At 43.9% G+C, this 25,661-nt stretch overlaps 1 protein-coding gene across 5 annotated transcripts in view; it reads right to left on the minus strand.

The window, feature by feature from the left end:
- The window catches only part of abcc4 (ATP binding cassette subfamily C member 4 (PEL blood group)), a 566,891-nt gene that overhangs the window by 439,572 nt on the left and 101,658 nt on the right, over positions 1–25,661 (minus strand). For all 5 annotated transcript variants that reach the window (XM_068034379.1, XM_068034378.1, XM_068034377.1 and 2 more), the window contains exons 3-6: positions 23,411–23,531; positions 17,945–18,169; positions 12,679–12,768; positions 10,257–10,420 (exon numbers count right to left, since the gene is read on the minus strand). In XM_068034379.1, coding sequence (XP_067890480.1) covers positions 10,257–10,420; positions 12,679–12,768; positions 17,945–18,169; positions 23,411–23,509 — 578 coding nt within the window. In that variant the 5' untranslated portion in view covers positions 23,510–23,531. The remainder of the gene's footprint in view (positions 1–10,256; positions 10,421–12,678; positions 12,769–17,944; positions 18,170–23,410; positions 23,532–25,661) is intronic.

The raw sequence follows: 25,661 nt of genomic DNA on the forward strand, positions 1-25,661 counted from the left end.
TAGATGTAGTGTATTTGGGTTTCCAAAAGGAATTCCATAAGATGCCATGTAAAAGGTTACTGCACAAGATAAGGGCTCACGGTTTTGGGCAATATATTAGGATAGAGGATTGGCTAACTAACAGGTAACAAAAAGAGTCAGGATAAATGGGTCATTTTCAGGTCGACAAATTGTAAATAGTGGGGGTGCCACAGGGATCAGTGCTGGGGCCTCAACTATTTAAAATCAATATTAATGATTTGGATGAAGGGACTGTGTATTGTAGCCAAATTTGCAAACGATACAAAGATAGGTCGGAAAGCAAATTGGGAGGAGGACACAAAGTGTCTGCAAAGGGATACAGATAGGTTGAATGAGTGGGCAAAAATTTGGCAGAAGGAGTAATCTGCAGGAAAATATAAGGTTATCCACTTCGATAGGAAGAACAGAAAAGGAGATTATTATTTATAATTAAGAGAGACTGCAAAATGCTGCAGTACAGAGGAATCTTGGGGTCCACCAAACACAAAAAGTCAATATGCAAGTAATATAGGAAAGCAAATGGAATGTTGGCCATTGCAAGGGGATGGGAGTATAAAGTAACGATGTCTTGCTACAGCTGTACAGGATCGTGGTGGACCACACCTAGAGAACTGCGCACAGTTTTGGTCTCCTTACTGAAGGAAGAATATACTTATATTGAAGGCAGGTCAGAGAACTCAAGAACACAAGAAATAGGAGGAGTAGCAGAAGGTTCACTGGGTTGATTCCTGCAATGAAGAGATTGTTTTTTGAGGAAATGTTAAGCAGGTTGGACCTACACTCACTAGAGTTTAGAACAATGAGAGTTAATCTTATTGAAACACAAGACTGAGGGACGTGACAAGGAAGGTGCTGAGAGGATGTTTCCCCTCGTGGAGGTATCTAGAACTAGGAGACATAGTTTCAGAAAAAGGGGTCACCCATTCAAGACGGAGACAAGGATGAATTTCTTCTGAGGATTGTGAATCTTTGGAATTCGCTACCCCAGAAAGCTATGGAGGCTGGGGAATTGAATATATTCAAGGCTGTGATAGACAGATTTTTGAACTATAGGGGAGTTGAAGATTAGGGGGAACAGGCAGGAAAGTGCAGTTGAAGCCTACTCCTGTTCCTATCTCTATGTTCTAAGCTTCTAAGTAATTGGCGAGTTTTCCATCACATTCTTGATTTGTACCTTGTAGGTAACAGAAAGGCTTTGGGGAGTAAGGAGGTGAGGCAATTACCAGCTCAAGCCTGGATGCTGACGATGTCCACATGCTTGTAGAATCTGAGGAATTAGGCATGGTACCAGGGATAAAGGTTTCATTTATCTTGAAAGACTAAAGCTAGACCTGTTCTCATCTTAGAGCAGAAAACGGTAGATTTAATAGAGGTGAATTGATAGAGTAGAAAATGAGAAACAGTTTCCACTGGCTGCTAACCAGAGTTCAGAAATTTAGCAAATTTCACAATTGGCAATAAAGCCAGGAAAAAGCCATGGCACCTTCCCATGCGATTGCAGGAGGTGTAATACCTGCCTTTTACCTCCTCTCTCCTCACCATCCAAGGCCCCAAACATTCCTTCCAGGTGAAGCAGCTATTTACTCATACTTCCTTCAATTTAGTACACTGTATTCGCTGCTCACAATGCGGTCGGCTCTACAATGGAGAGACCAAACGCAAATTGGGTGACCGTTTTGCAGAATACCTTTGCTCAGTCCCAAAGCATGACCCTGAGCTTCCGGTTGCTTGCCATTTCAACACCCACCACCGCCAACCCCCCCCCCCCTCCCCCCCCACCGCCAACCCACCCTCCCCACCCGCTGCTCTCATGCCCACATTTCTGCCCTTAGCCTGTTGCAGCGTTCCAGGGAACATCAACACAAGCTCAAGGAGTAACACCTGATCTTTTGATTAGGCAGTCCACTGCCTCGCGGACTCAACCTTGAGTTCAACAATTTCAGAGCATGACTGGCCTTTTTCATATTTCTCTATTTTTTTTTAAATTTTATTTAATTTTTTTAACCATGTGCCTGTTTCTTCATGTGGACAGTGTTGCTCATTACCCTGCAATTAACACTCTCTCTGGACTAATGTTTCATCTTTCACCACAAGTATTACCACACTCTTTGCCTTTGTTCCATGACAGCTTTGTTATTTGATCTCTCCTGCCCTCTGCCCTATCACACATCTTCCCTTTTGTTCTCTTTCCCACCAACACCCCCCCCACTTCACTTGCTTAAAATCTAATTCTTTTCTTACCTTTGCCAGTTCTGATGAAAGGTCACAGACCTGAAACGTTAACTCTGCTTCTTTCTCCACAGATATTGCCTGACCTGCTGACAGCACTTTCTGTTTTTATTAAAAAGATGGAGAGGTTTTTTCACAGTGAGTCATTGTGATCCAGAATACACTGCCTGAAAGGGTGGTGGAAGCAGATTCAATAGTAACTTTCAAAAGGGAATTGGGATTACTACTTAAAGAAAGATTTACAGGACAATGAGACTAATTGGTAGCTCCTTCAGAGAGCCAGCACAAGAATGATGGGCTGAATGACCTCCTCCTGTGTTGAAAAACTCAAATGATTCCACCTCTTTTATCTTTTCCATGGACCAATTCAGCAAATTTCTTGGTTTAGCCATAAAATTAAAAGTAATTTTATGAGGAGAGAGAGAAAAGGGAGAAGATCAAGTCTTGGATTTTCCGCCCTCATCCCACTGATCAGATGCTGGAACCAAGAAGGGCAGGTAGTACAAGCACCAGGTCTTGGTTTAGGTATTCCCTTGGGTACAGTGGTGCTAGTCACTCCTGAAAGTATTCTGAGTACCTTATGTTTCTGGATGTTCCTAAACAATCCAATATCCCACTTCATAAACCAGGACTTAATAGTTGTCCCCATATAATCTGAAATGGATGTTCTTGCATTTCAAATGTGTACTTCTTCTATCTCTCTGGAGGTAGACCAAGGAAAAACTTGATGAGACTAGCCAGTTAAGAGTCATTAAACTGCAATATTTCACAGCCTGTTGTTACAACCAGGTGAGAAAGGGACCAGACTTCATCTGGTCTTACTGTAACAGGATTTTATTTTATCACACCGTTTCTTTGGCTGCCCCTTAGTGAATCCTTGTTCACTAACTTGCAATTATAAGGCAAAGAAACTAGCCAAACAGGTTTTCTTAGGTTAAAGAAAAAGGTTGAACTTTATTAAACTTAAAACTCTAATTCGTTTAATGCCTACGGATATGCAACTTCTGACCTTATGATTGAAGGAAGGTCATTGATGAAGCAGCTGAAGATGGTTGGGCCGAGGACACTACCCTGAAGAACTCCTGCAGTGATGTCCTGGAGCTCAGATGATTGACCTCCAACAACCACAACCATCTTCCTTTGTGCTAGGTATGACTCCAGCGAGTGGAGGGGTTTCCCCCGATTCCCATTGACCTCAGTTTTTCTAGGGCTCCTTGATGCCATACTTGGTCAAATGCTGCCTTGATGTCAAGGGCAGTCACTCTCACCTCACCTCGAGTTCAGCTCTTTTGTCCATGTTTGAACCAAGGCTGTAATGAGGTCAGGAGCTGAGTGGCCCTGGCGGAACCCAAACTGAACGTCACTGAGCAGGTTATTGCTAAGCAAGAGCCGCTTGATGGCACTCTTGATGACATCTTCTGATGATTGAGAGTAGGCTGATGGGGCGGTAGTTGGCTGGGTTGGACTTGTCCTGCTTTTTGTGTACAGGACGTACCTGGGCAATTTTCCACATTGCAGGGTAGATACCAGTGTTGTAGCTGTACTGGAACAGCTTGGCTAGGGGTGCGGCAAGTTCTGGAGCACAGGTCTTCAGTACTATTGCCGGAATATTGTCAGGGCCCATAGCTTTTGCAGTATCCAGTGCCTTCAGTCGTTTCTTGATATCACGTGGAGTGAATCGAATTGGCTGAAGTTTGGCATCTGTGATGCTGGGGACTTCAGGAGGAGGCCGAGATGGATCATCAACTCGGCACTTCTGGCTGAAGATTGTTGCAAATGCTTCAGCCTTATCTTTCATACTGATGTGCTGGGTTCCCCCATCATTGAGGACGGGGATATTCGTGGAGCCACCTCCTCCAGTTAGTTGTTTAATTGTCCACCACCATTCACGGCTGGATGTGGCAGGACTGCAGAGCTTAGATCTGATCCGTTGGTTATGGGATCGTTTAGCTCTGTCTATCGCATGCTGCTTATGCAGTTTGGCATGCAAGTAGTCCTGTGTTGTAGCTTCACCAGGTCGACACCTCATTTTGAGGTATGCCTAGTGCTGCTCCTGGCATGCCCTCCTGCACTCTTCATTGAACATGGGTTGGTCTCCTGGCTTGATGGTAATGGTAGAGTGAGGGATATGCCAGGCCATGAGGTTACAGATTGTGGTTGAGTACAATTCTGCTGCTGATGGCCCACAGCGCCTCATGGATGCCCAGTTTTGCATTGCGAGATCTGTTCGAAATCTATCCCATTTCCCATGGTGATAGTGCCACACAACACGATGGACGGTATCCTCAATGTGAAGGCGGGACTTCGTCTCCACAAGGACTGTGCGGTGGTCACACCTACCAATACTGTCATGGACAGAAGCATCTGCGGCAGGCAGATTGGTGATGACGAGGTCCAGTATATTCTTCACTCCTGTTGGTTCCCCCACCACCTGCCACAGACCCAGTCTCGCAGCTATGTCCTTTTGGACTCAGCCAGCTCGGTCAGTAGTAGTGCTACCGAGCCACTCTTGGTGATGGTCATTGAAGTCCCCCACCCAGAGTACATTTTGTGCCCTTGCCACCCTCAGCGCTTCCTTCAAGTGGTGTTCAACATGGAGGAGTACTGAGTCATCAGCTGAGGGAGGGCGGTAGGTGGCAATCAGTAGGAGGTTACCTTGCCCATGTTTGACCTGATGCCATGAGACTTCATGAGGACCGGAGTCGATGTTGAGGACTCCCAGGGCAACTAATCCCTACTGTATCCCACTGTGCCACCGCCTCTGGTGGGTCTGTCCTGCCGGTGGGACAGGACATACCCGGGGATAGTGATAGCAGTGTCTGGGACATTGTCTGTAAGGTATGATTCTGTGAGTATGACTATGTTAGGCTGTTGCTCGACTAGTCTGTGGGACAGCTCTCCCAACTTTGGCACAAGCCCCCAGATGTTAGTAAGGAGGACTTTGCAGGGTCGACAGGGCTGGGTTTGCCATTGTCGTTTCCGGTGCCTCAGTCGATGCCGGGTGGTCCGTCCGGTTTCATTCCTTTTTATTGACTTTGTCATGGTTAGGTACAACTGAGTGGCTTGCTAGGCCATTTCAGAGGGCATTTAAGAGTTAACCACATTGCTGTGGGTCTGGAGTCACATGTAGGGCAGACCAGGTAAGGACAGCAGATTTCCTTCCCTAAAGGACATTAGTGAACCAGATGGGTTTTTACAACAATCGACAATGGTTTCATGGCCATCGTTAGACTAGCTTTTTAATTCCAGATTTATTAATTAAATTCAAATTCCGCCTTCTGCTGTGGTGGGATTCAAACCCATGTCCCCAGAGAAATACCCTGGGTCTCTGGGTTACTAGTCCAGTGATAATACCACTTCGCTACCGCCTACCCTGTGTTTTATTCTCTATTTATTTACTTATTCTCTATTGTTTACAGTCGAGGGCAAATCGTGTTTAACTAATTTGCTTGAGTTTTTTGATGACGGAATAGAGAAGATTGATGAGGGTGAAGCAGCGATTTACTTGTACTCCTTTCAATTTAGTATACTGTATTCGCTGCTCACAATGTGGTCTCTCTACATTGGGGAGACCAAACGCAGATTGGGTGACCGCTTTGTGGAACATCTCCGCTCAGTCCATAAGCATGCCCCCGAGCTTCCGTTTGCTGGCCATTTCAACACCACCACCACCACTATCCCCCACCCCTCAGTCCTGGGATTGCTGCAGTGTTCCAGCGAACATCAATGCCAGCTCGAGGAATGGTATCTCTTTTACCAATTAGGCACTCTACAGCCTGCTGGACTGAACATAGAGTTCAATCATTTCAGAGCACGGCGAGCACCCCCCCCCTCCCCCTTTTTATGTTTAGTTTTATTTTTCATTTTTTCTTTTGTATTTGATTATTTTTATTTTAGGTTTTTTTTAGTGTGTTTAGTTTGTTTCTACTGTGCCTACCCACGGTTTCAGGTTTTTTAAAAAAGTTTTTAAAACTTTTTTTTTAATGTTTGTGCTTGGAGTGCTTTGTGCTTTACAGTAAATTCACACTCTCTCTGTACTAATACTTTGTCTTTCAGCACACCATTAACATACATTTGCCTTTGTTCCATGACCTTCTGGTCAGTTATTCTCTGTGGCCTTGTCCTATCAACACCTCTTTTGTTATCGCTTACTCTACCCCCACTTTACTTGCTTAAAATCTTGTACATTTCTAATATTGGTCAGTTCTGAAGAAGGGTCACTGGCCCGAAATGTTAACTCTGCGTCTCTCTCCACAGATGCTGCCAGACCTGAATATTTCCGGCATTTCTTGTTTTTATTTCAGATTTCCAGCATCTGCAGTATTTTGCTTTTATATTAGATTGATGAGGGTAATGCTTTTGATGTGGTGTACATGGACTTTCAAAAGGCAGTTGATAAAGTGCCACACAACAGACTTGTGAGTAAAGTTAGAGCTCATAGAATAAAAGGTACAGTAACAATATGGATGCAAATTGGCTGAGTGACAGGAAACAGACAGTAGTGCTTAATGGAGGTTTTTTGGACTTTCTTTGGCCTCCTTGTCTTGAGAGACAATGGGTAAGCGCCTAGAGGTGGTCAGTGATTGGTGGAGCAGCGCCTGGAGTGGCGATAAAGGCCAATTCTAGAGTGACAGATTCTTCCACAGGCGCTGCAGATAAAATTGGTTGTCGGGGCTGTTACACAGTTGGCTCTCCCCTTGCGCTTCTGCCTCTTTTCCTGCCAACTGCTAAGTCTCTTAGACTCGCCTTTCTTTAGCCCCGCCTTTATAGCTGTCCGCCAGCTCTGGCGATCGCTGGCAACTGACTCCCACGACTTGTGATCAATGTCGCAGGACTTCATGTCACGTTTGCAGACGTCTTTAAAGCGGAGACATGGACGGCCGATGGGTCTGATACCAGTGACGGGCTCGCTGTACAATGCGTCCTTGGGGATCCTGCCATCTTCCATGCGGCTCATAAGGCCATTTTCCCACACTCTCTTGGCCAGTCTGGATATAGCAGCAGACGCCTTTCCCATGTGCTTGTTGATTTCTGCATCGAGAGACAGGTTACTGGTGATAGTTGAGCCTAGGTAGGTGAACTCTTGAACCAATTCCAGAGCGTGGTCGCCGATATTGATGGATGGAGCATTTCTGACGTCCTGTCGCACGATGTTAGTTTTCTTGAGGGTGATGGTTAGGCCAAATTCATTGCAGGCAGCCGCAATCCTGTCAATGAATCTGAGGATTTTTTGGACAGGAGGAAGGTTTATAGTGGAGTTCCCCAGGGGTTGGTGTCAGGACCCCTGCTCTTCCTGATATATATTAATGACCTAGACCTTAGTGTACAGGGCACAATTTTGAAATTTGTGGACACTACAAAACTTGGAAGTATTGTAGCATTGAGGAGGATAGCGTACAACTTCAAAAGGACATAGACAAGTTGGTGGAATGGGCATACAAGTGGCAGATGAAATTTAATGCAGAGAAGCGTTGAAGTGATTCATTTTGGTAGAAAGAACGCGGAGAGACAATATCAAATAAAGGGTACAATACTAAAGTGGATGCAGGAGCAGAGGGTCCTGGGTATATATATGCATAAATCATTGAAGGTGACAGGACAAGATGAGAGCACAGCTAATAAAGCATGCAGCATCCTTGGCTTTATTTAGTGGCATAGAGTGAAAAAGCAAGATCGTTATGTTAAACTTGTATAGAATACTGGTTCAGCCTCAGATGGAGTATTGTGTCTAGTTCTGGCACCACACTTTAGGAAGGATGTGAAGGCAGTAAAGAGGGCGCAAAAAAGATTCACAAGGATGGTTCGAGGGATGAGGAACTTCAGTTACAAAGATAGATTGGAGAAGTTGGGACTGTTTTCCTTGGAGAAGAGAAGAGAGGAGATTTGATAGAGGTGTTCAAAATCATCAGAGGTCTGCACTGAGTAGATAGGGAGAAGCTATTCCCATTGCTGCAAGGATCGAGAACCAGAGGGCACAGATTTAAGGCAATTGGCAAAAGAAGCAATGGTGACATGCAGAGAAACTTTTTTATCCTAACTTTTGGTTAAGATCTGGAATGCAGTGCCTGAGAGTGTGGTGGAGGCAGTTTCAATCGAGGCATTCAAGAAGGAATTGATCATCTGAAAAGGAAGAATGTGCAGGGCTACGGGGGAAAAGCGGGGCATTGGCACCAGGTAGGTTGCTACTTCAGAGAGCCAGCACACACACGACTGGCCGGATGACCTCCTTCTGTGCTGTAACCGTTCTATTATTCTACGATTCAGTCAAAAAACGATCAAAGACTATCCAACACAATGGATGTGAAGTGATATATGATTGCCAAAACAGACAAATGGCTATTATTTAAGTCTGCATGGCAACATCATTGTTAGCACATTAACATCTTAACAGCCAGTTGTTCAAATGATGTAAGTAAGTTATGTCAAATATATCAACACTAATGACACTTGGATAGGCACAATCCTACCTGCAGCCAGAATTACCCCCAGTCAGGCGGCACAGTGGTTAGCACCGCAGCCTCACAGCTCCAGCGACCCGGGTTCAGTTCTGGGTACTGTCTGTGTGGAGTTCTCCCTGTGACCGCATGGGTTTCCACCGGGTGCTCCGGTTTCCTCCCACAGCCAAAGACTTGCAGGTTGATAGGTAAATTGGCCATTGTAAATTGGCCCTAGTGTAGGTAGGAGAATGGTGAGGTTGCGGTAGGGAATATGGGATTGATGTGGGATTAGTATAAATGGGTGGTTTTCGGTCAGCACAGACTCGGTGGGCCAAAGGGCCTGTTTCAGTGCTGTATCTCAAAATTAAAAAAAATAAATAAAAATTTGTATTCAGCTAGGGCCACTGGGTTCCAGACCTCACCACAGTCTTGGTGCAAACATGGATACAAGAGCAGAATTCCAGAGGTGACGTGGGAGTGACTGCCCTTGGCATCAAAGACAGTGGCCTGAATTTTGCTAGCGCGTCGCAAATCGCGGTGGCACGCTTTGAAGTCGGAGATATTTCGCGCGGGGCCTCACTTAAATGGAGGGGGCAGAATGGCCGTCCCGATGACGTAGCGGGGGCGGCCGCTCCATCCCTGGCAATGGCATCCGGCGCCACCGCACAGGCACTGGCACCATTTTTAAAGAGCTTCAAGCGCTTAGAAGAAATTTTAATTTTTAAAGTAACTTTATTTTACATTGTCTTCAAAAATATTAAATAAAAGCTGTAGGCCCTTTCCCAGCCTCCCCCCACCCCGGCATGGGACAAGGTTAAGTTTATTTGCATGTTTCAATTCATTTTAATGTTAAAATGAAGGCCCCGCTGCCGAGCAGCGAGGGGGTCGCACCGAGGCCTCGCCACTGCCGGTAGGGTCTTTTCGGTGTCGGGGGTCGTGGTGGCTCTCCTGAAGAATTTTCTGGGGCCCCCTGCCACAACCCCAGCATTCAAACAAGCGCAACGCCAGCAAAACTGATGTCAGTGGGAATCGGGGGAAAAACTCTCCTGTGGATTCTTTGGCAAAATCTCCCAAACCCGCCATCTCCACCGCAAGGAAAAGGACAGCAGGTGCATGGCAACACCATCACCTCCAAGTTCCCCTCCAAGCCACGCGCCATCCAAAATAAGATATAAAGAGCCGTTTCTTCATGGTCACTGAGATGAAATTCTGGAACTCTCTGCTTAATGAAATTATAGGTGCGCCTTCACCTCAAGAACTGCAGAGGCTCAAGCAGATGGCTCACCACATCTTTCTCAAGAGCAACAAGGGCTGGGCAATAAATGCTGGCCTTGCTAGCGATAACCAAATCCAGAGATTGAATACATAAAAAGAAACTGAGATTGGAAGTTGAAATTTGTGATGCAAATAGAACCATAGCAAAAACATTTGCTCAAATGTGAAAATAATCTCTAAAAAAAATCAAGCTTAAATCGAGCATTTAAAAAAGATTCAGTAATCCCCTCTAAAACCCACAAGAAAACTTTTCAAATTTTACTTCAAAATAGGCTTTTGTAAAAATGATCATACCTCAGTACTGAAAACCACTTGCCAAAAACGGTTTGTATGGGCATCAGGATAAGAAGTACAGCCATTCCAGCCATGCAAGATGGTCCAATTTCGTGCCAGAGTAGTGCTACCACTGCAATTGCTTGCAATGGTCCAATCCATAGAAAATGCAGGAATATGGTTACCTATAACAGTTGGGATAAAATACAAGCACCATTAAAAAAAATCTTTTTTGAAATAATAAGTTAAGAGGAAAATTGCACTCAAAAAGTATTATAATATAAAGACACACAATTTGGTAAACTAACAACACAGGCACTAAAACTGCTCTTTGGTATATTAGGACACAAGTACTTAGCATGCTAAAAATAAATTCTGGACAAATATTTAAGCACCCATGTCTATCAGTTTTTTTAAGGCCATAGGTTCAAAATACTGTTAAATGTTTCCCTGAAAATAGCTTACATTTAGAAAAAAAATCCAAGTTTCAGATACATAACTTGTTGCTGTCTTTTAAAGAAATCAGAGCCAATTTCCCTGTCACTAGTACGAGGGATAATTTATTCTCCAGGTGCTAATGTCCAGAATTGGGGTGGAGACCATAAAACTGGGTCTTTGTTCCCTTTACATAGGCATCCAGCACTTCCCAAGATAGGCAGAGCATCTGAAACTGCAATTGCCACACGGCCACAGAAATGAGGGGTACCCCTCCCATTTCATTTCTCCATCGTTCTGCTGGTAGGGCACCCAGAAGAATCAGGCCTTAAGGTCTTGCCCCTGCTCCTGTCTGCTTCGAAGACTGGAAAGAGGCAGGCAGCAACCTTCAGGAAAGTTTCTTTCCTACTTTTAAGGACACAATGCCAGGGATTGGCTGGAGTCCCTCAGGCTTGCAGCAACAGGTGACTCTCCTGTCCTATGCTCAATTTTTGGGCCTTCCCAAGGGCAGGGTGGTGCTGGGGATTAAATTAGGCCCCCAAAATGTCCTGGGACACCAAATTTTGACATAAAAGGTGCCTGGATAGGCAGAGTGAATTTCAAATGTGCTGTGTCTGTCCTGTACCCAAGTGGAAGCAGAAAAGCTGGTTTCATGCTGTTTTTCTTAGATGTTAAAATTAATGGCAGTCTTAAAACCATAGAATGATACAGCACAGGAATTATGCCTGTACCAACTCTGAAAGAGCTATACATTTAGTACCTTATAGCCCTGTAAATTTCTCCCTTTCGAGTAATTAGCGAAACTCACTTTGAAAATTATTGAATTTGCTACCAACAGCCTTTCTGGTAGGGCATTTCTGATCATCATAACTCACTGCATAAATTGTTTTGACCTCATGTCTTTTAGTCACCGACCCTTCTGCCACTGAAAACAGTTTGTCCTTATTTACTCAATCAAAGCCGTTCATGATTCTGAACAACTTTATCAAATCTCCCCTTAACCTTCTCTGCTCTAAGACAAGGAATCCCAGCTTCTATAGTCTCTCATCCCAGGTATCACTCCAGTTAATCTCCTCTGCACCCTCCCTAAGGCCTTCAACAATTTGCAGTGATAAATCAGCCAGAAGACAACACATTCTGACCCACCAGTCATCAACATCTTCCTCCACATGTGCCACTATCAGCTGCTCCTGCTCTGTATGGCACCCAGTGCACTCCCCACAGGCTCTCCTGTGATACCCGACATCAACTTAAATAGAAAATTCTATGTGTAAACTTTATGTACCATTAAAAGCTCAAGTCACTTCTTCTACAGCCTTTAACTTGGTGAATATCCCAAGGAGCGTTACAGAGGAGAAAATAAAGATAAATAGTCATTGAATAGTTAGGGGTAATTACTTAAACCAGAATTGAAAAGGTAGGCATTGAAGAAGTTTTTAAAAGAGGACAGAAAAATAACAAGGCAGTTAGAGGAGTTAAGGAAAGTATTCCAGACAGTAGGGCTGATATACCTGTTGATTTTGCTACCGTTGGTGGAAGGAGGGAGACACAGGTGATTACAGTAAGTGGGCCAAAATGCATATGCTTGGAGGAGGCTAAAGAGGTGTTGTTTGGCTGGGGGGGGGGGGGGGGGGTGGGGGGAGGTGCAGAGGGAGTTGAAAGAGATGATGGTGGAGTCATTACTAAACAAGGGCAAGGATCTTGAGTTCTGCATGTCAGGGACACAAACCTAAAGGAGTTCAGTGAGTATGGGGGTGATGAACAAGAGTCACTTGTGGGGCAGGGTTCATGCAACAAAGAATGAGTTATGATTTTGTAGAATGTAACAATACAATGGACTCAATCTTATCAATATACAATTGGCAAAGTCCCAGTATAATGCTTTTTTTTAAATCAGGAAAGTAGGCTACACTTACAAAGAAGGGAAAAAAACAATGGTTATGAATTGTGACATTCTCACAAACCTCCCCCAACCCCCCTTTCAATAATCAATTACAGTACTCATTACCTGATCAAACCTGTTTACATCATTGGATAACAGGTTTACTATCTGACCTGTCGTCGTTTTTGTCAGTGCAATGTTGCTGAGACGAAGTGCCTGAAATATACAAAGTTATTATTCTAAATTAATGCCAAAAGGTAGTTTGTAAGTAACAAGGAATGTTTTGTACTTTAATTGCATTCACTATTTGTGACACTGATGTCAGTAGGATTTACTTATTTTGGTTACTCATGTTTTTGCAAGACTTACTCCCATGCATTACAACTGAAAGGAATCAGACAAAAGACTGTTTTTCACACAAGTGCATGAGAGATTCACGTACCTGCCTACCAGTAATATATGGTAACTTTTACAAGGCCAGGCTCCACAAGCATCACCTCATAAAATCCATATAAATCTTTGAAAGTATGCTCTTATCATTTAAAAACTTTGAAGAATGTAATTTCAAATACAAATCTGGCATGTAAAGGTTTCTATCTCCCTGCCCTCGGGTGGATTCTTTGAGAAGATTCCAATTGTTATAGGTACAGGTTATCAAGTGGTAAAGTACAAAGACTTCAGATACCATCATGCTTTGAAGAAAATCCAGCAATAACAAAAACACAAGTTGCCTCCCTGGTGCTAGAGTAAAGTATGTCTCGGAACGGCTGCAGGACATTCTGAAAGGGGAGGGTGAGCAGCCAGAGGTCGTGGTCCATATTGGTACTAACGACATAGGCAGGAAGAGAGATGAGGTCCTGCAAAGTGAATATAGGGAGTTAGGCAGAAGGTTAAAAAGCAGGACCTCTAAGGTTATAATCTCAGGATTACTCCGTGCCACGTGCTAGTGAGGGTAGGAATAGGAGGATAAGGCAAATTAATGCATGGCTGAAGAGCTGGTGTAGGAGGGAGGGCTTCAGCTACTTGGATCATTGGGATCTCTTCTGGTGCAGAGGTGACCTGTACAAGAGGGACGGGTTGCATCTGAACTGGAAGGGGACCAATATCCTTGCGGGGAGGTTCGCTAGTACTACTCGGGAGGGTTTAAACTAGTCTGGCAGGGGGGTGGGACCCAAAATAGTAGTCTCTCCGATGAGATAGTTGAGGCAAATGTAGAGGTTAAAGGAAGCAAGTCCAGTAGGCAGGCCGAAAAGGGGCAGGACAGGGAGTGTGGAAGGTCTGGTAGGCTAAACTGCATTTACTTTAATGCAAGAAGCCTTACAGGTAAGGCAGATGAACTCAGTGCATGGATCGGTACATGGGATTGTGATATTATAGCTATTATGAAACGTGGTTGAGAGATGGGCAGGACTGGCAGTTCAATGTTCCGGGGTACCGATGCTTCCGGCGTGACAGAGATGGGGGTAAGAGAGGAGGGGGAGTTGCACTATTGATTAGGGAGGACATCACGGCAGTACCTAGAGAGGATATCCTGGAGGGGAATGTCCAGCGAGGCCATATGGGTAGAACCTAGAAATAAGAAAGGGGTGATCACTTTGATGGGATTATACTATAGGCCCCCCAATATTCAGAGGGAGTTGGAGGAGCATATATGTAGGGAAATCACAGATAGGTGTAGGAATTATAGGGTTGTAATAGTAGGTGATTTTAACTTCCCTAATATTGACTGGGACTGCCTTAGTGCTAAGGGATCAGATGGGGAAGAATTTGTTAAGTGTGTCGAGGATAGTTTTCTGAAGCAGTATGTGGATGGCCCAACTAGAGAAGGGGCTACATTCGACCTCCTCTTAGGAATTGCAGCTGGGCAGGTGGTTGATGTGTCAGTGGGGGAGCACTTTGGAACCAGTGACCATAAATCTATTAGCTTCAAGATAGTTATGGAAAAGGATAGGACTGGTCCTCAGGTTGAAGTCCTAAATTGGGGGAAGGTTAATTTTAATAGCATCAGACAGGAACTCTCAAAAGTTGAATGGGAGAGGCTGTTTACAGGTAAAGGGACTTCTGGCAAGTGGGAGGCTTTTAAAAGTGAGATAGGAAGAGTTCAGGGCCAGCATGTTCCTGTCAGATGGAAGGGCAAGGCTGGCAAGTCTAGGAAACCTTGGTTGACGAGAGATATTGAGGGTCTGGTCAGGACAAAGAAGGAGGCATATGTCAGGTTTAGGCAGCTGGGATCGAGCGAGTCCCTCAAGGAGTATGGGGGATGTAGGACTACACTTGAGAAGGAAATTAGGAGGGCGAAAAGGGGCCATGAGATTTCCCTGGCAGATAAGATAAAGGAGAATCCTAAAAGATTCTATAAGTATATCAAGAGTAAAAGGGTAGCTAGGGAGACAGTAGGTGCCCTTAAGGATCAGTGTGGTAATCGATGTGTGGAGCCACGGGAAATGGGCGAGGTCTTAAATGAATACTTCGCGTCTGTATTTACCGTGGAGGTGGTCATGGAAGCTAGAGAGCTCAATGGAGAGAACACCTATATCCTGGAGCATATCAACATTAAAAAGGAGGAGGTGTTGGAGGTTTTGAAGCACATTGAGGTGGATAAATCCCCAGGGCCTGACCAGGTATATCCTCGGATGCTTTGGGAAGCAAGGGAGGAGATTGCTGGGGCCCTGGCAGAGATTTTTGTATGATTAGCCACGGGTGAGGTACCGGAAGACTGGTGGATAGCTAATGTTGTGCCTTTATTTAAGAAGGGCAGCAGGGATAAGCCAGGGAACTACAGGCTGATGAACCTTACATCAGTGGTGGGAATGTTATTGGAAGGGATTCTGGGAGACAAGATTTATATGCATTTGGAAAGGCAAGGTCTGATTAGGGATAGCCAGCATGGCTTTGTGCATGGGAAATCATGTCTCACGAATTTGATTGAGTTTTTTGAGGAGGTGACCAAGAGGACTGACGAGGGCAGGGCGATGGACGTTGTCTACATGGACTTTAGCAAAGCCTTCGACAAGGTCCCGCATGGTAGGCTGGTCCAGAAGGTTTGAACACATGAGATCCAGGGTGAGCTAGCAAATTGGATACAAAATTGGCTTGGTGATAGGAAGCAGAGGGTGGTAGTGGAGGGTTGTTTTTCAGATTGGAGGCCGGTGACCAGTGGTGTTCCACAGGGATCGGTGCTGGGCCCTCTGTTGTTTGTATGACTTGGATGTGAATGTAGGAGGCATGACTAGTAGGCTTGCAGATGGCACCAAAATTGGTGGTATAGTGGCCAGTGAAGAAGGTTGTCTCAGGTTACAACAGGATATAGATAAACTGGGAAAGTGGGCAAGGGATCGACAAATGGAATTTAAGGCAGACAAGTGCAAAGTGATACATTTTGGGAAGTTAAACCAGGGCAGGACACATAGTGAACGGCAGGGCCCTGGGGAGTGCTGCAGAGCCGACAGGCCTTGGGGTGCAGGTACATAGTTCCCTGAAAGTGGCAACACAGGTAGACAGGGTGGTGAAGGTGGTGTATGGCATGCTTGCCTTCATCGGCCGAGGCATTGAGTACAAGAGTTAGGACGTCATGTTACAGTTGTACATAACGTTGGTTAGGCCGCATTCGGAGTACTGTGTGCAGTTCTGGTTGCCGCACTACAGGAAAGATGTGATTAAGCTAGAGAGGGTGCAGAAAAGATTCACAAGGATGTTGCCTGGTTTGGAGGGCTTGAGTTATAAAGCGAGATTGGATAGGCTGGGTCTGTTTTCCCTGGAGCGAAGGAGGCTGAGAGGGGACATGATAGAGGTATATAAAATTATGAGAGGCATAGATAGGGTAGATAGCCAGAGTCTGTTTCCCATGATAGGGGTGAGTAAAACTAGAGGGCATAGATTGAAGGTGCGAGGGAGGAGGTTTAAAGGGGATCAAAGGGGTACATTTTTCACACAAAGAATAATGGGTATCTGGAATGAGCTGCCTGAGGAGGTGGTGGAGGCAGGAATAGTAGCAACATTTAGGAGGCATCTGGACAGGTACTTGAATGAGCAAGCCTTAGCGGGATAGGGAGTTAATGCAGGCAGGTGGGATTAGTATAGACAGGCATTACGGTCGGCATGGACGCGGTGGCCGAAGGGCCTGTTTCTATGCTGTCCGACTCCAGTCATACTTAAACACAGTGGCTCCAGCAATCTACAGGCCAGCAACACTGAGGCTTACACCAGGGTTGCACCTGCTGGGAACCTCCAACACTGACCCTGGCAAACTTTCAAGGATGAGGTGGAGGCTCTCTTATTTGCTTTTATGTGGTAGGTGCCCACACCACTGAGGATGTATCCAGAGCATCTGTCAGAAAATCTGGCATAGACATCCGAGTTGGGGAAGAAAAAGAAAAGTCCAAGGCCCAATACAGAAATTCCCCCAACAGCCAATAGAGCTGAGACTATAGGAAGGCAGTGAATGCAAAAGAGAGGACAAGACGACCAGAGATGGAGATTAAACAGCATATGAGGATGAATATTTGCTCAGTGCAGGGACTGAGGAAGGCAAGATATGGGATATTTTGGGGAGAACACACCATTAACATATTGTTTGCCTTTGCTCCGTGACCTTTTGGTCAGCTATGTGGCCTGGTCCAATCTGCACCTTCTCCTTTGTTATCTCTTGCCCAACCCCCACCTCACTTGTTTATAATCTGTGACTTTTCTAATATTTGTCAGTTCCGAAGAAGGGTCACTGACCCGAAACGTTAACTCTGCTTCTCTTTCCACAGATGCTGCCAGACCTGCTGAGTGAATCCAGCATTTCTTGTTTTTGTTCCTGAATTACAATGTTGTTGTCAACAACAACTTACATTTCTGCACAGTTTTTAAAGTAAGAAAAAGTCACCAAAAGCACTTCACAGGAGCATTATAAAGAAAAATTAGACACCAAGGTGAATAAGGTCATATTAGGGCAGGTGACCAAAGCTTAGTCAAAGAGGGAGATTTTAAGGAGTGCCTTAACGGAAGAAAGGTAGAGAGTCAGAGAGGTTATGGAAGGAATTCCAGAGCTTATGGCCTAGGCAGGAGAAGGCACGGGCTCATCAATATATATCTGATACTACTTCAAAATCAATGCAAAAGCAGTACTATAATGATACCCTTAGAGAAACCAACTATCTCTGGAAAAAAAATTAAGTTAAAAATTTGCTTGGTTTGGGTTGAGAGAAGAAAGTCTATTTTCATTACATGTTTGCAAATATAAAGGTTTTAACTACAGTTACTACACTTCAAAAATAATACATTATATGGAAGCAAATGTTCTTTGTGAAGCAAAGTATTTCTATCCTTATGTATAGATCAAAAATTCAACATTTCGAAGCTGTACACCTCTAAAACAGTGCCAATAATCAACAAGTGAAATGGTTACCTTTCTGTAAATCATGTGACACATTGCCACTCTCAGTTTCATCCCACTCCTTTGTACTTGAAAGAAATATAGATGATGTAGAATTGACAAAAATAGCGTGCAAAGTGCTATTCCAGCAGCATAGCCAAAGGCAGTTTTGTAATCCTCTGTATCATCTGGATTGTAGTTTTCAAAATAATTAATAACTTTTCCTAACATAATAGGCTGAGCAATTCTTATTGTTTCCTAAAAGGAAAAAAAAACAGATATAGTACATTTTGAAAAGTTCTCAAATTTTGGAACAAAACAAAAAGCTATATTAGTTATGATATAAGAATTCACCACTTTTCCTTTAAAAAAATTTATGAAACCAAACAGAATTACTTCTGATTATAAAGTACTTCAAAATCATTGACTGTTTTATCAGGTAGTGAACATTTTATTTGTCATATCTCAGATCCACCAATTGCCAATGTCAGAGAACATATACAAAGCATTTTTCTTTTACTTCCTCAATCCCCACCCACGCTGTATCTGGAAGAGAATGTTTTAGGAAAACTATAGACAGTCAATTTATCTATACTGGATAACATTTTCCTTCATTAGTTTCCTCTTCCCTTGCATCTGAAAATAAATAAGTGAATGAAGCATGCACTCCGCTAAAATAGAATTCCATTTAAGTGAATGAGCAAAGCGAAGGGCCCGAATTTCGTCAAGGATTTAGCTGGACTCCCACAGTAAGGAGAGCTGATTGGACTCCTGAAGAAAGGCAATTTTCTTTCCAGAAATGTGGATGAGTCCCCTCACAAATGGGTGGGTTTCATGAAGAGGCTCCCCAATGTCAGCATGCAGAGATTTTTCATCACAGGAGGCAGGCCGGTGTCAGGGACATGGCTGTAGTAGTACAACTATCTCCAAGCAAATTATATTCCCAAACTCCATCCAACAAGGTCTGTAATGGTGGGTACCAAGGGTGGTGTATGTCACATCCAAGGGCTGACCCCAGGACAACTACTGGGATTGTGCTGTGGATTTGAGAGACCTGGATATTGTTCTTAGAAATCTTAAGGTAGGCTCAATTACCAGTCTGCACCCTCTGCAGTAATCCAACCTTCTTTAATATCCATCTATCTAATCTCCCCTTGATTTATGGATTATTCTGAAGTTGCTGCTTGTTGTCACGTCACTATGAATTGCTTGCCAATTCACCAACTTCAAAACTAAATTTTAAAAACACAAGCACACATATCCCGCCCAATTCTGCTCAAATCTCTGCTCTGTGGACTCCAAAATGCTTTCTAGTCTTGATGATATTCCATTTATCATCCTAATGAGTGCCTTTGATCCTCTTTCTATAGTTTATCATCTCTTCAACCTATCTTACCTCCAAGACCAGCAGTCCTCCTGAGAAATTAGTTTGTGTTTACTCTATTGCTAAGAACGACTAACAACCCATTTTCTTAACATTGGTACTTTTCAAATTTACAGTATCTACCATTTACGGCGAAATAGTAGATGTGCATATGAAGAATTCATTTATAATTTTGTTCTAAATCAACCAGAAAACATGAAACCTGCAATTAGCTCTCATTCCCTTCAAAGTCTTAACATGATCAATTTAGTTTAGAGATACAGCACTGAAACAGGCCCTTCGGCCCACCGAGTCTGTGCCGACCATCAACCACCCATTTATACTAATCCTACACTAATCCCATATTCCTACCAAACATCCCCACCTGTCCCTATATTTCCCTACCACCTACCTATACTAGTGGCAATTTATAATGGCCAATTTACCTACCAACCTGCAAGTCTTTTGGCTTGTGGGAGGAAACCGGAGCACCCGGAGAAAACCCACGCAGACACAGGGAGAACTTGCAAACTCCACACAGGCAGTACCCAGAATTGAACCTGGGTCGCTGGAGCGGTGAGGCTGCAGTGCTAACCACTGCACCACTGTGCCGCCCAGCAGTGATCAGCAGTATAGATTTTTGGCATGGCCATACCACTGGTGATCTTAAATATCAACAAGAAATGCTGGAATTACTCAGGAGGTCTGGCAGCATCTGCGGAGAGAGAAGCAGAGTTAACATTTCAGGTCAGTGACCCTTCATCAGAACTGGCAAATATGAGAAATGTAGCAGCTTTTAAGCAATAAAGCGGGGGGGGGGGGGGCGGTGGGGGCAAGAGATAGCATCAGAGGTGTTGACAGGACAAGGTCACACAGAATAACTGACCAGGAGGTCATGGAGCATAGGCAAACGGTATGTTAATGGTGTGGTGAAAGACAAAGCATTAGTGCAGAGGGTGTTAATTGACAGAAAAATGAACAGCCCTGGCCCAAAGCACAAACATGAAAACAAAAGTGGGTAGGCAAAGTAGAAACAAACTTAAAAAAAAAAATAAAAAAAATAACGAAAAATAAATATAAAAAAGGGGGGGGGGCCCCCATCATGCTCTGAAATTACTGAACTCAATGTTCAGTCCAGCAGGCTGTAGCGTGCTTAATTGATAAATGAGATGCTGTTCCTCGAGCTTGCGTTCATGTTCACTGGAACACTGCAGCAATCCGGAGGACAGAGATGTGGGCATGAGAGCACTGGTGATCTTGTTGGCATGTTATGTACCTCTGGAACTGTGATCTTGAACATGTCCATTGCATTTGGCAGGGCTAAGCATCCTGAACATCTGAACAAGTTGACATATTTTCTCCCACTAAATAAATGCTCACGGTTATCAGGTTTCCCCCATTTGCTTCCAAGTTGATAGTTGATTGTACTTATTTTCCACTAATTTATACCTTCACCAAGGTCCAACCTCTCTCCTATTCTAATATAAAAGCAAGATACTGCGGATGCTGGATATCTGAAATAAAAACAAAAAGTGCTGGAAATACTCAGCAGCTGTGGAGAGAGGAACAGAGTTAATGTTTTAGGTTTGTGACCTTTCATCGGAACTGGCAAAGGTTAGAAATGTAATGGGCTTTCAGCAAATGAAAGGGGAAAGGGGAAGAACAACAAAAGGGGAGGTGTGTGATGGGGCAGAGGACAGGAGATATAAAATGACAGATGTCATAGAACAAAGGCAAAGGGAGTGCTAACAGTTGTAGTAAAAGACAAAGCATTAGTCCAGAGCCAGTGTTCTCTCTCAGGTCTAACCCCAACACTGTGATCAAATCTGCTGACAAGGGTCGTGCAGCTGTTGTCTGTCGTACCGACTTCTATCTTGCTGAGTGCCAACTCTTAAAACACTTCTTCCTACCTCCTCCTGGACCATGACCCCACCACCGAACATCAAGCCACTGTTTCCAGGACTGTCACTGACCTCATCTCCTCCAAAGATCTTCCCTCCACAGCTTCCAGCCTCATAGTCCCATAACCCCAGACAGTCTGCTTCTCCCTCCTTCCCAAAATCCACAAACAGGACGGTCCTGGTAGACCCATCGCTTCAGCCTGTTCCTGCCCCACTGAACTTGTTTCTTCCTATCTTGACTATCTTTTCTCCCCTGGTCCCGTCTCTTCCCACCTACATCCATGAATCTTTGCACGCCCTACTTTATTTTGATAATTTCCAGTTGCCTGGCCCTAACCACCACCTCTTCACTATGGACTCCAATCTCTCTACACCTCCATCCCCACCCCCCACCCACCAGGACGGTCTGAGGGCTTTTTGCTTTTTCCATGAACAGAAACCCAACCTGTCCCCATCCACCACCACCCTCCTCCTCCACCTGGTTGAACTTGTTCTTACATTGAAAAACTTCTCCTTCAACTCCACTCACTTCCTTCAAATAAATGGTGTTGCGATGGGTACCCGTCGCAACACCATTTTGTGGGATATGTCAAACATTCTTGTTCCAGTCTGACTCAGGCCCCCTCCCTCACCTCTTTCTCCAGTACATTGATGACAGTATCGGTGACGCTTCCTGCTCCCGCCCCGAACTGGAAAACTTTATCAACTTTGCTTCCAATTTCCACCCTTCTCTCACCTTTACATGGTCTATTTCCGACACTTCCCTTCTCTTCCTCAACTTCTCTGTCTCCATCTCTGGGGATCAGCTGTCGGGACTGTCCTATGAAGAGAGATTGGGGAAACTGGGCCTGTATTCTCTAGAGTTTCGAAGAAAGAGAGGTGATCTCATTGAAACCTGCAAAATGCTTACAGGGATAGACAGGGTAGATGCAGGTAAGATGTTTCCCCAGGTTGGGGAATCTAGAACCAGGGGGCACAATTTCAAAATAAGAGGGAAGCCACTTAGAACAGAGATAAGGAGAAATTTCCTTACTCAGAGGGTTGTGAATCTTTGGAATTCTGTACCCCAGAGGGCTGTGGAAGCTCAGTCATTGAGTATGTTAAAAGCAGAGATTGACAGATACAAAGGACATAAGGGGATATGAGGATAGTATGGGAAAAAACATTGAAGTGGACGATCAGCCATGATCATACTGAATGGTGGAGCAGGCTCGATGGGCTGAATGGCCTACCCCTGTTCTTATGTTCCTATAAGCCCACTGACTCCCATGGCTACCTTGACTAGACTTCCTCATACCCTGTTTCCATCCCATTCTCCCAGTTTCTCTGTCACCGACGCATACGATATAGTTGCAATTACGGAGATATGGCTGCAGGGTGACCAAGGATGGGAACTGAACATCCAAGGGTATTCAATATTTAGGAAGGACAGGCAAAAAGGGAAAGGAGGTGGAGTAGCATTGTTAGTAAAAGAGGAAATCAATACAATAGTGAGGAAGGATATGAGCTCAGAGAATCCTGATGTGGAATCTGTATGGGTGGAGCTAAGAAACACCAAGGGGCAGAAAACGTTGGTGGGAATTGTATACAGACCCCCAAATAGCAGTGGTGATGTAGAGGATGGCATTAAACAGGAAAGTAAAGACGCATGCAATAATGGGTGACTTTAATGTACATATAGATTGTGAAAACCAAATTAGCAATAATACTGTAGAAGAGAAATTCCTGGAGTGCATACGTGATGGATTTTTGGACCAATACGTTGAGGAACCAACTAGAGAACAGGCCATCCTAGACTGGGTATTGTGTAATGAGAAAGAATTAGTTAACAACCTTGTTGTGCTTGGCGAAGAACAACCATAACAGGATAGAATTCTTCATTAAGATGGAGAGTGAAACAGTTGATTCTGAGACTAGGGTCCTGAACCTAAATAAAGGAAACTATGAAGATTAGAGGCACGAGTTGGCTATGATAGATTGGGGAACATTACTTAAAGGGCTGACAGTAGATAGGCAATGGCTAGCATTTAAAGAGCACATGGATGAATTACAACAATTTTTCATTCCTGTCTGGTGCAAAAATAAAACAGGAAGTGTGGCTCAACCGTGGCTGACAAAAGAAATTAGGAATAGTATTAGATCCAAGGAGGAGAAATATAAAATGGTCAGAACAAGCAGCAAACTTGAGGATTGGGAGCAAATAAATAACTTTCAACAAAAAAAATCTATAATTACCTCTAAACAGCTGAATGCACCTAAAATAATATAGGATTTCCAGAAACATTTTAAAATGGCGTTTGAAAGGAAGGGAATTCGAGCTTGGTTTTGTGCCATCTGGACTTCTTTATCCCAGTGCCTGGACAAAAGATAGGGACAACATAATAGCACATGTAGTTCTCAAATCATTTAGATATTCAAATGTCAACCATAATTTTCTGACATGAAAATAAAATATATAAATTACTGTCACAATTTGCTGAAGGTCTTCAATAATATTTGTTTTGATGGGAATCAAGAGATATGAATATGTGACATATATCTATCTAGACTGCAGTTGTCCAATTTAAGGATTTCATCAAACTGAGAGAAGATCTCCACACGTACACAGGTAAATATTCAACACAGAGAAAATCACAGCTTTCCTTTTTGCTTTCCACCACCACAGCCCCCACCCGAGTGATGCAGGTCACTATTCCACGAATTTCAGGCGTAATTTCCAACTTTTATCTCTAATTTTGCAGCACAACTGGATTGGATGAGGCCAGGAGCATCCACCCATTGGTCAGCATGAAGTTTTACATAAAGGCACGATAAAGGCAGTATCAGATGTCATATTTCTCATCATACCTTCACTTACAACGAAAGGGACACCTTTACAGCACAACCATATCCTGTAGCTGAGGTGCAAGGGTAAAGAGAAGTATTTTCAATCTAAACTATAGGACGACGGAACAGGCTGGGGCTCTTTTTCTGGAAAAGACTGAGAGGTGACCTAATAGAGGTCTTCAAAATTATGAAGGAGTTTGATTGGTTAGACGTACAGAAGATGCTTCCACTTCTGGGGAGTCAAAACAAGGGGCCATAAATACAAGATAGTCACAAATAAATCCAAGGAGGAACTCAGGAGAAATTTCTTTACTGAGAATATGAAACTCGCTACCTCAAGAAATATTTGAGACGAATAGCATAGATGCATTTAAGGAGGAGTCAAAGTAAAGGCCTGCTCGGTTCTGCAAAAAAAAAACCCCCGACGAGCCCAACAGAATCACATCCGACCCGAGCTTGACCCAGACAGAGTCCTTCCATATTTTCCCGCGCCCGACCCGACCCAACCATCAGTTGACTTATCTTCCGTTTTTCACTTTCTTGCTGATCTGCACCAGCTTAAAATAACTTTAAAAAAACAACTTTCTAGTTAAAAAATTAAATTAACAGTGAAGCCACTTACCTGTGATAGAGCGTGTCTGACCCGACCCCAAATGCCAGACCCGGAAGTGCAACCTGACCCGACCTGAACTGAACTACGTCGTCCGGTCCCGTCGGGCTCGGGTCGGGTAGCAGGCCTTTAAGTCAAAGTACCAGGGAATGGTGGTGGGGGGCGGGGAAAAGAGGGCGGGTATTTATGCCTTCTCATTTTAGACCATGGGATCTTTTGCTGGTTTGTTGAATGTTATTCATTCTTTCATTTGTCTCTGACCACAATGACTTCCCGCTATAGCATTCTTGGAGGAAAAAGAGGAAAAGAGGAACAGCAGAGGAAAAGATCCAGTTGCACAGAGAATTACCCCGAAATAACAAGCCACCAGAATGTATTAACTTCACAGATCCTACCTCCACCTCATCCAGGATCAGCGTATGACTCTGCTTCCCAAGGGAAGCCATCCAAGAGTTGTCAAATGTTGCAAGGTAACTCCCACAACCACCACATAGTCATTGGCAGTCAAACTGACCATCAGATTTATTTATTTTTTGTTTGCTTCTGGCTATTTTCATGCAACTTCAAGGGATTCCTGCCACATTGTTCATTCAGTTGTCAACTAATGTATCTTTGTTTTCCCATACATCACCTTCCACTGGATCAAAGATCGCAGCATCAGAAAGCTGTGGGAATTCATGTGAGTGGCAGGATTTCCCAAACTTCATGGGTCCATTGGTGGAATTCACATGGATAGATAGGATAAGCTCCTTACATCCATGAAGCATCATACAAGAGAAAAGCGTTCCATTTCATCAACATACGACCGCAGTGAGACCGTTAATGTTAAAAATACAAGATATGAACTCCCCATTTTAAGACTTTAATTAGAACAGCTAAACTAAAAGAAATCCCCATTAACTAAATAGTACTTTGTAAGTAGCTGACACCCCAAATTACAAAGAAAGGTATTTTCATTACTTATTAAAATACTTGAAAACCTCACACCACACTATGCATTTAGACAGTCCTCTTTTATGGCAAAATCTTTGTAGTTAAAAGACCCAAACT

Source organism: Heterodontus francisci, chromosome 6, assembly GCF_036365525.1.
Source record: "Heterodontus francisci isolate sHetFra1 chromosome 6, sHetFra1.hap1, whole genome shotgun sequence".
NCBI lineage: Eukaryota > Metazoa > Chordata > Chondrichthyes > Heterodontiformes > Heterodontidae > Heterodontus > Heterodontus francisci.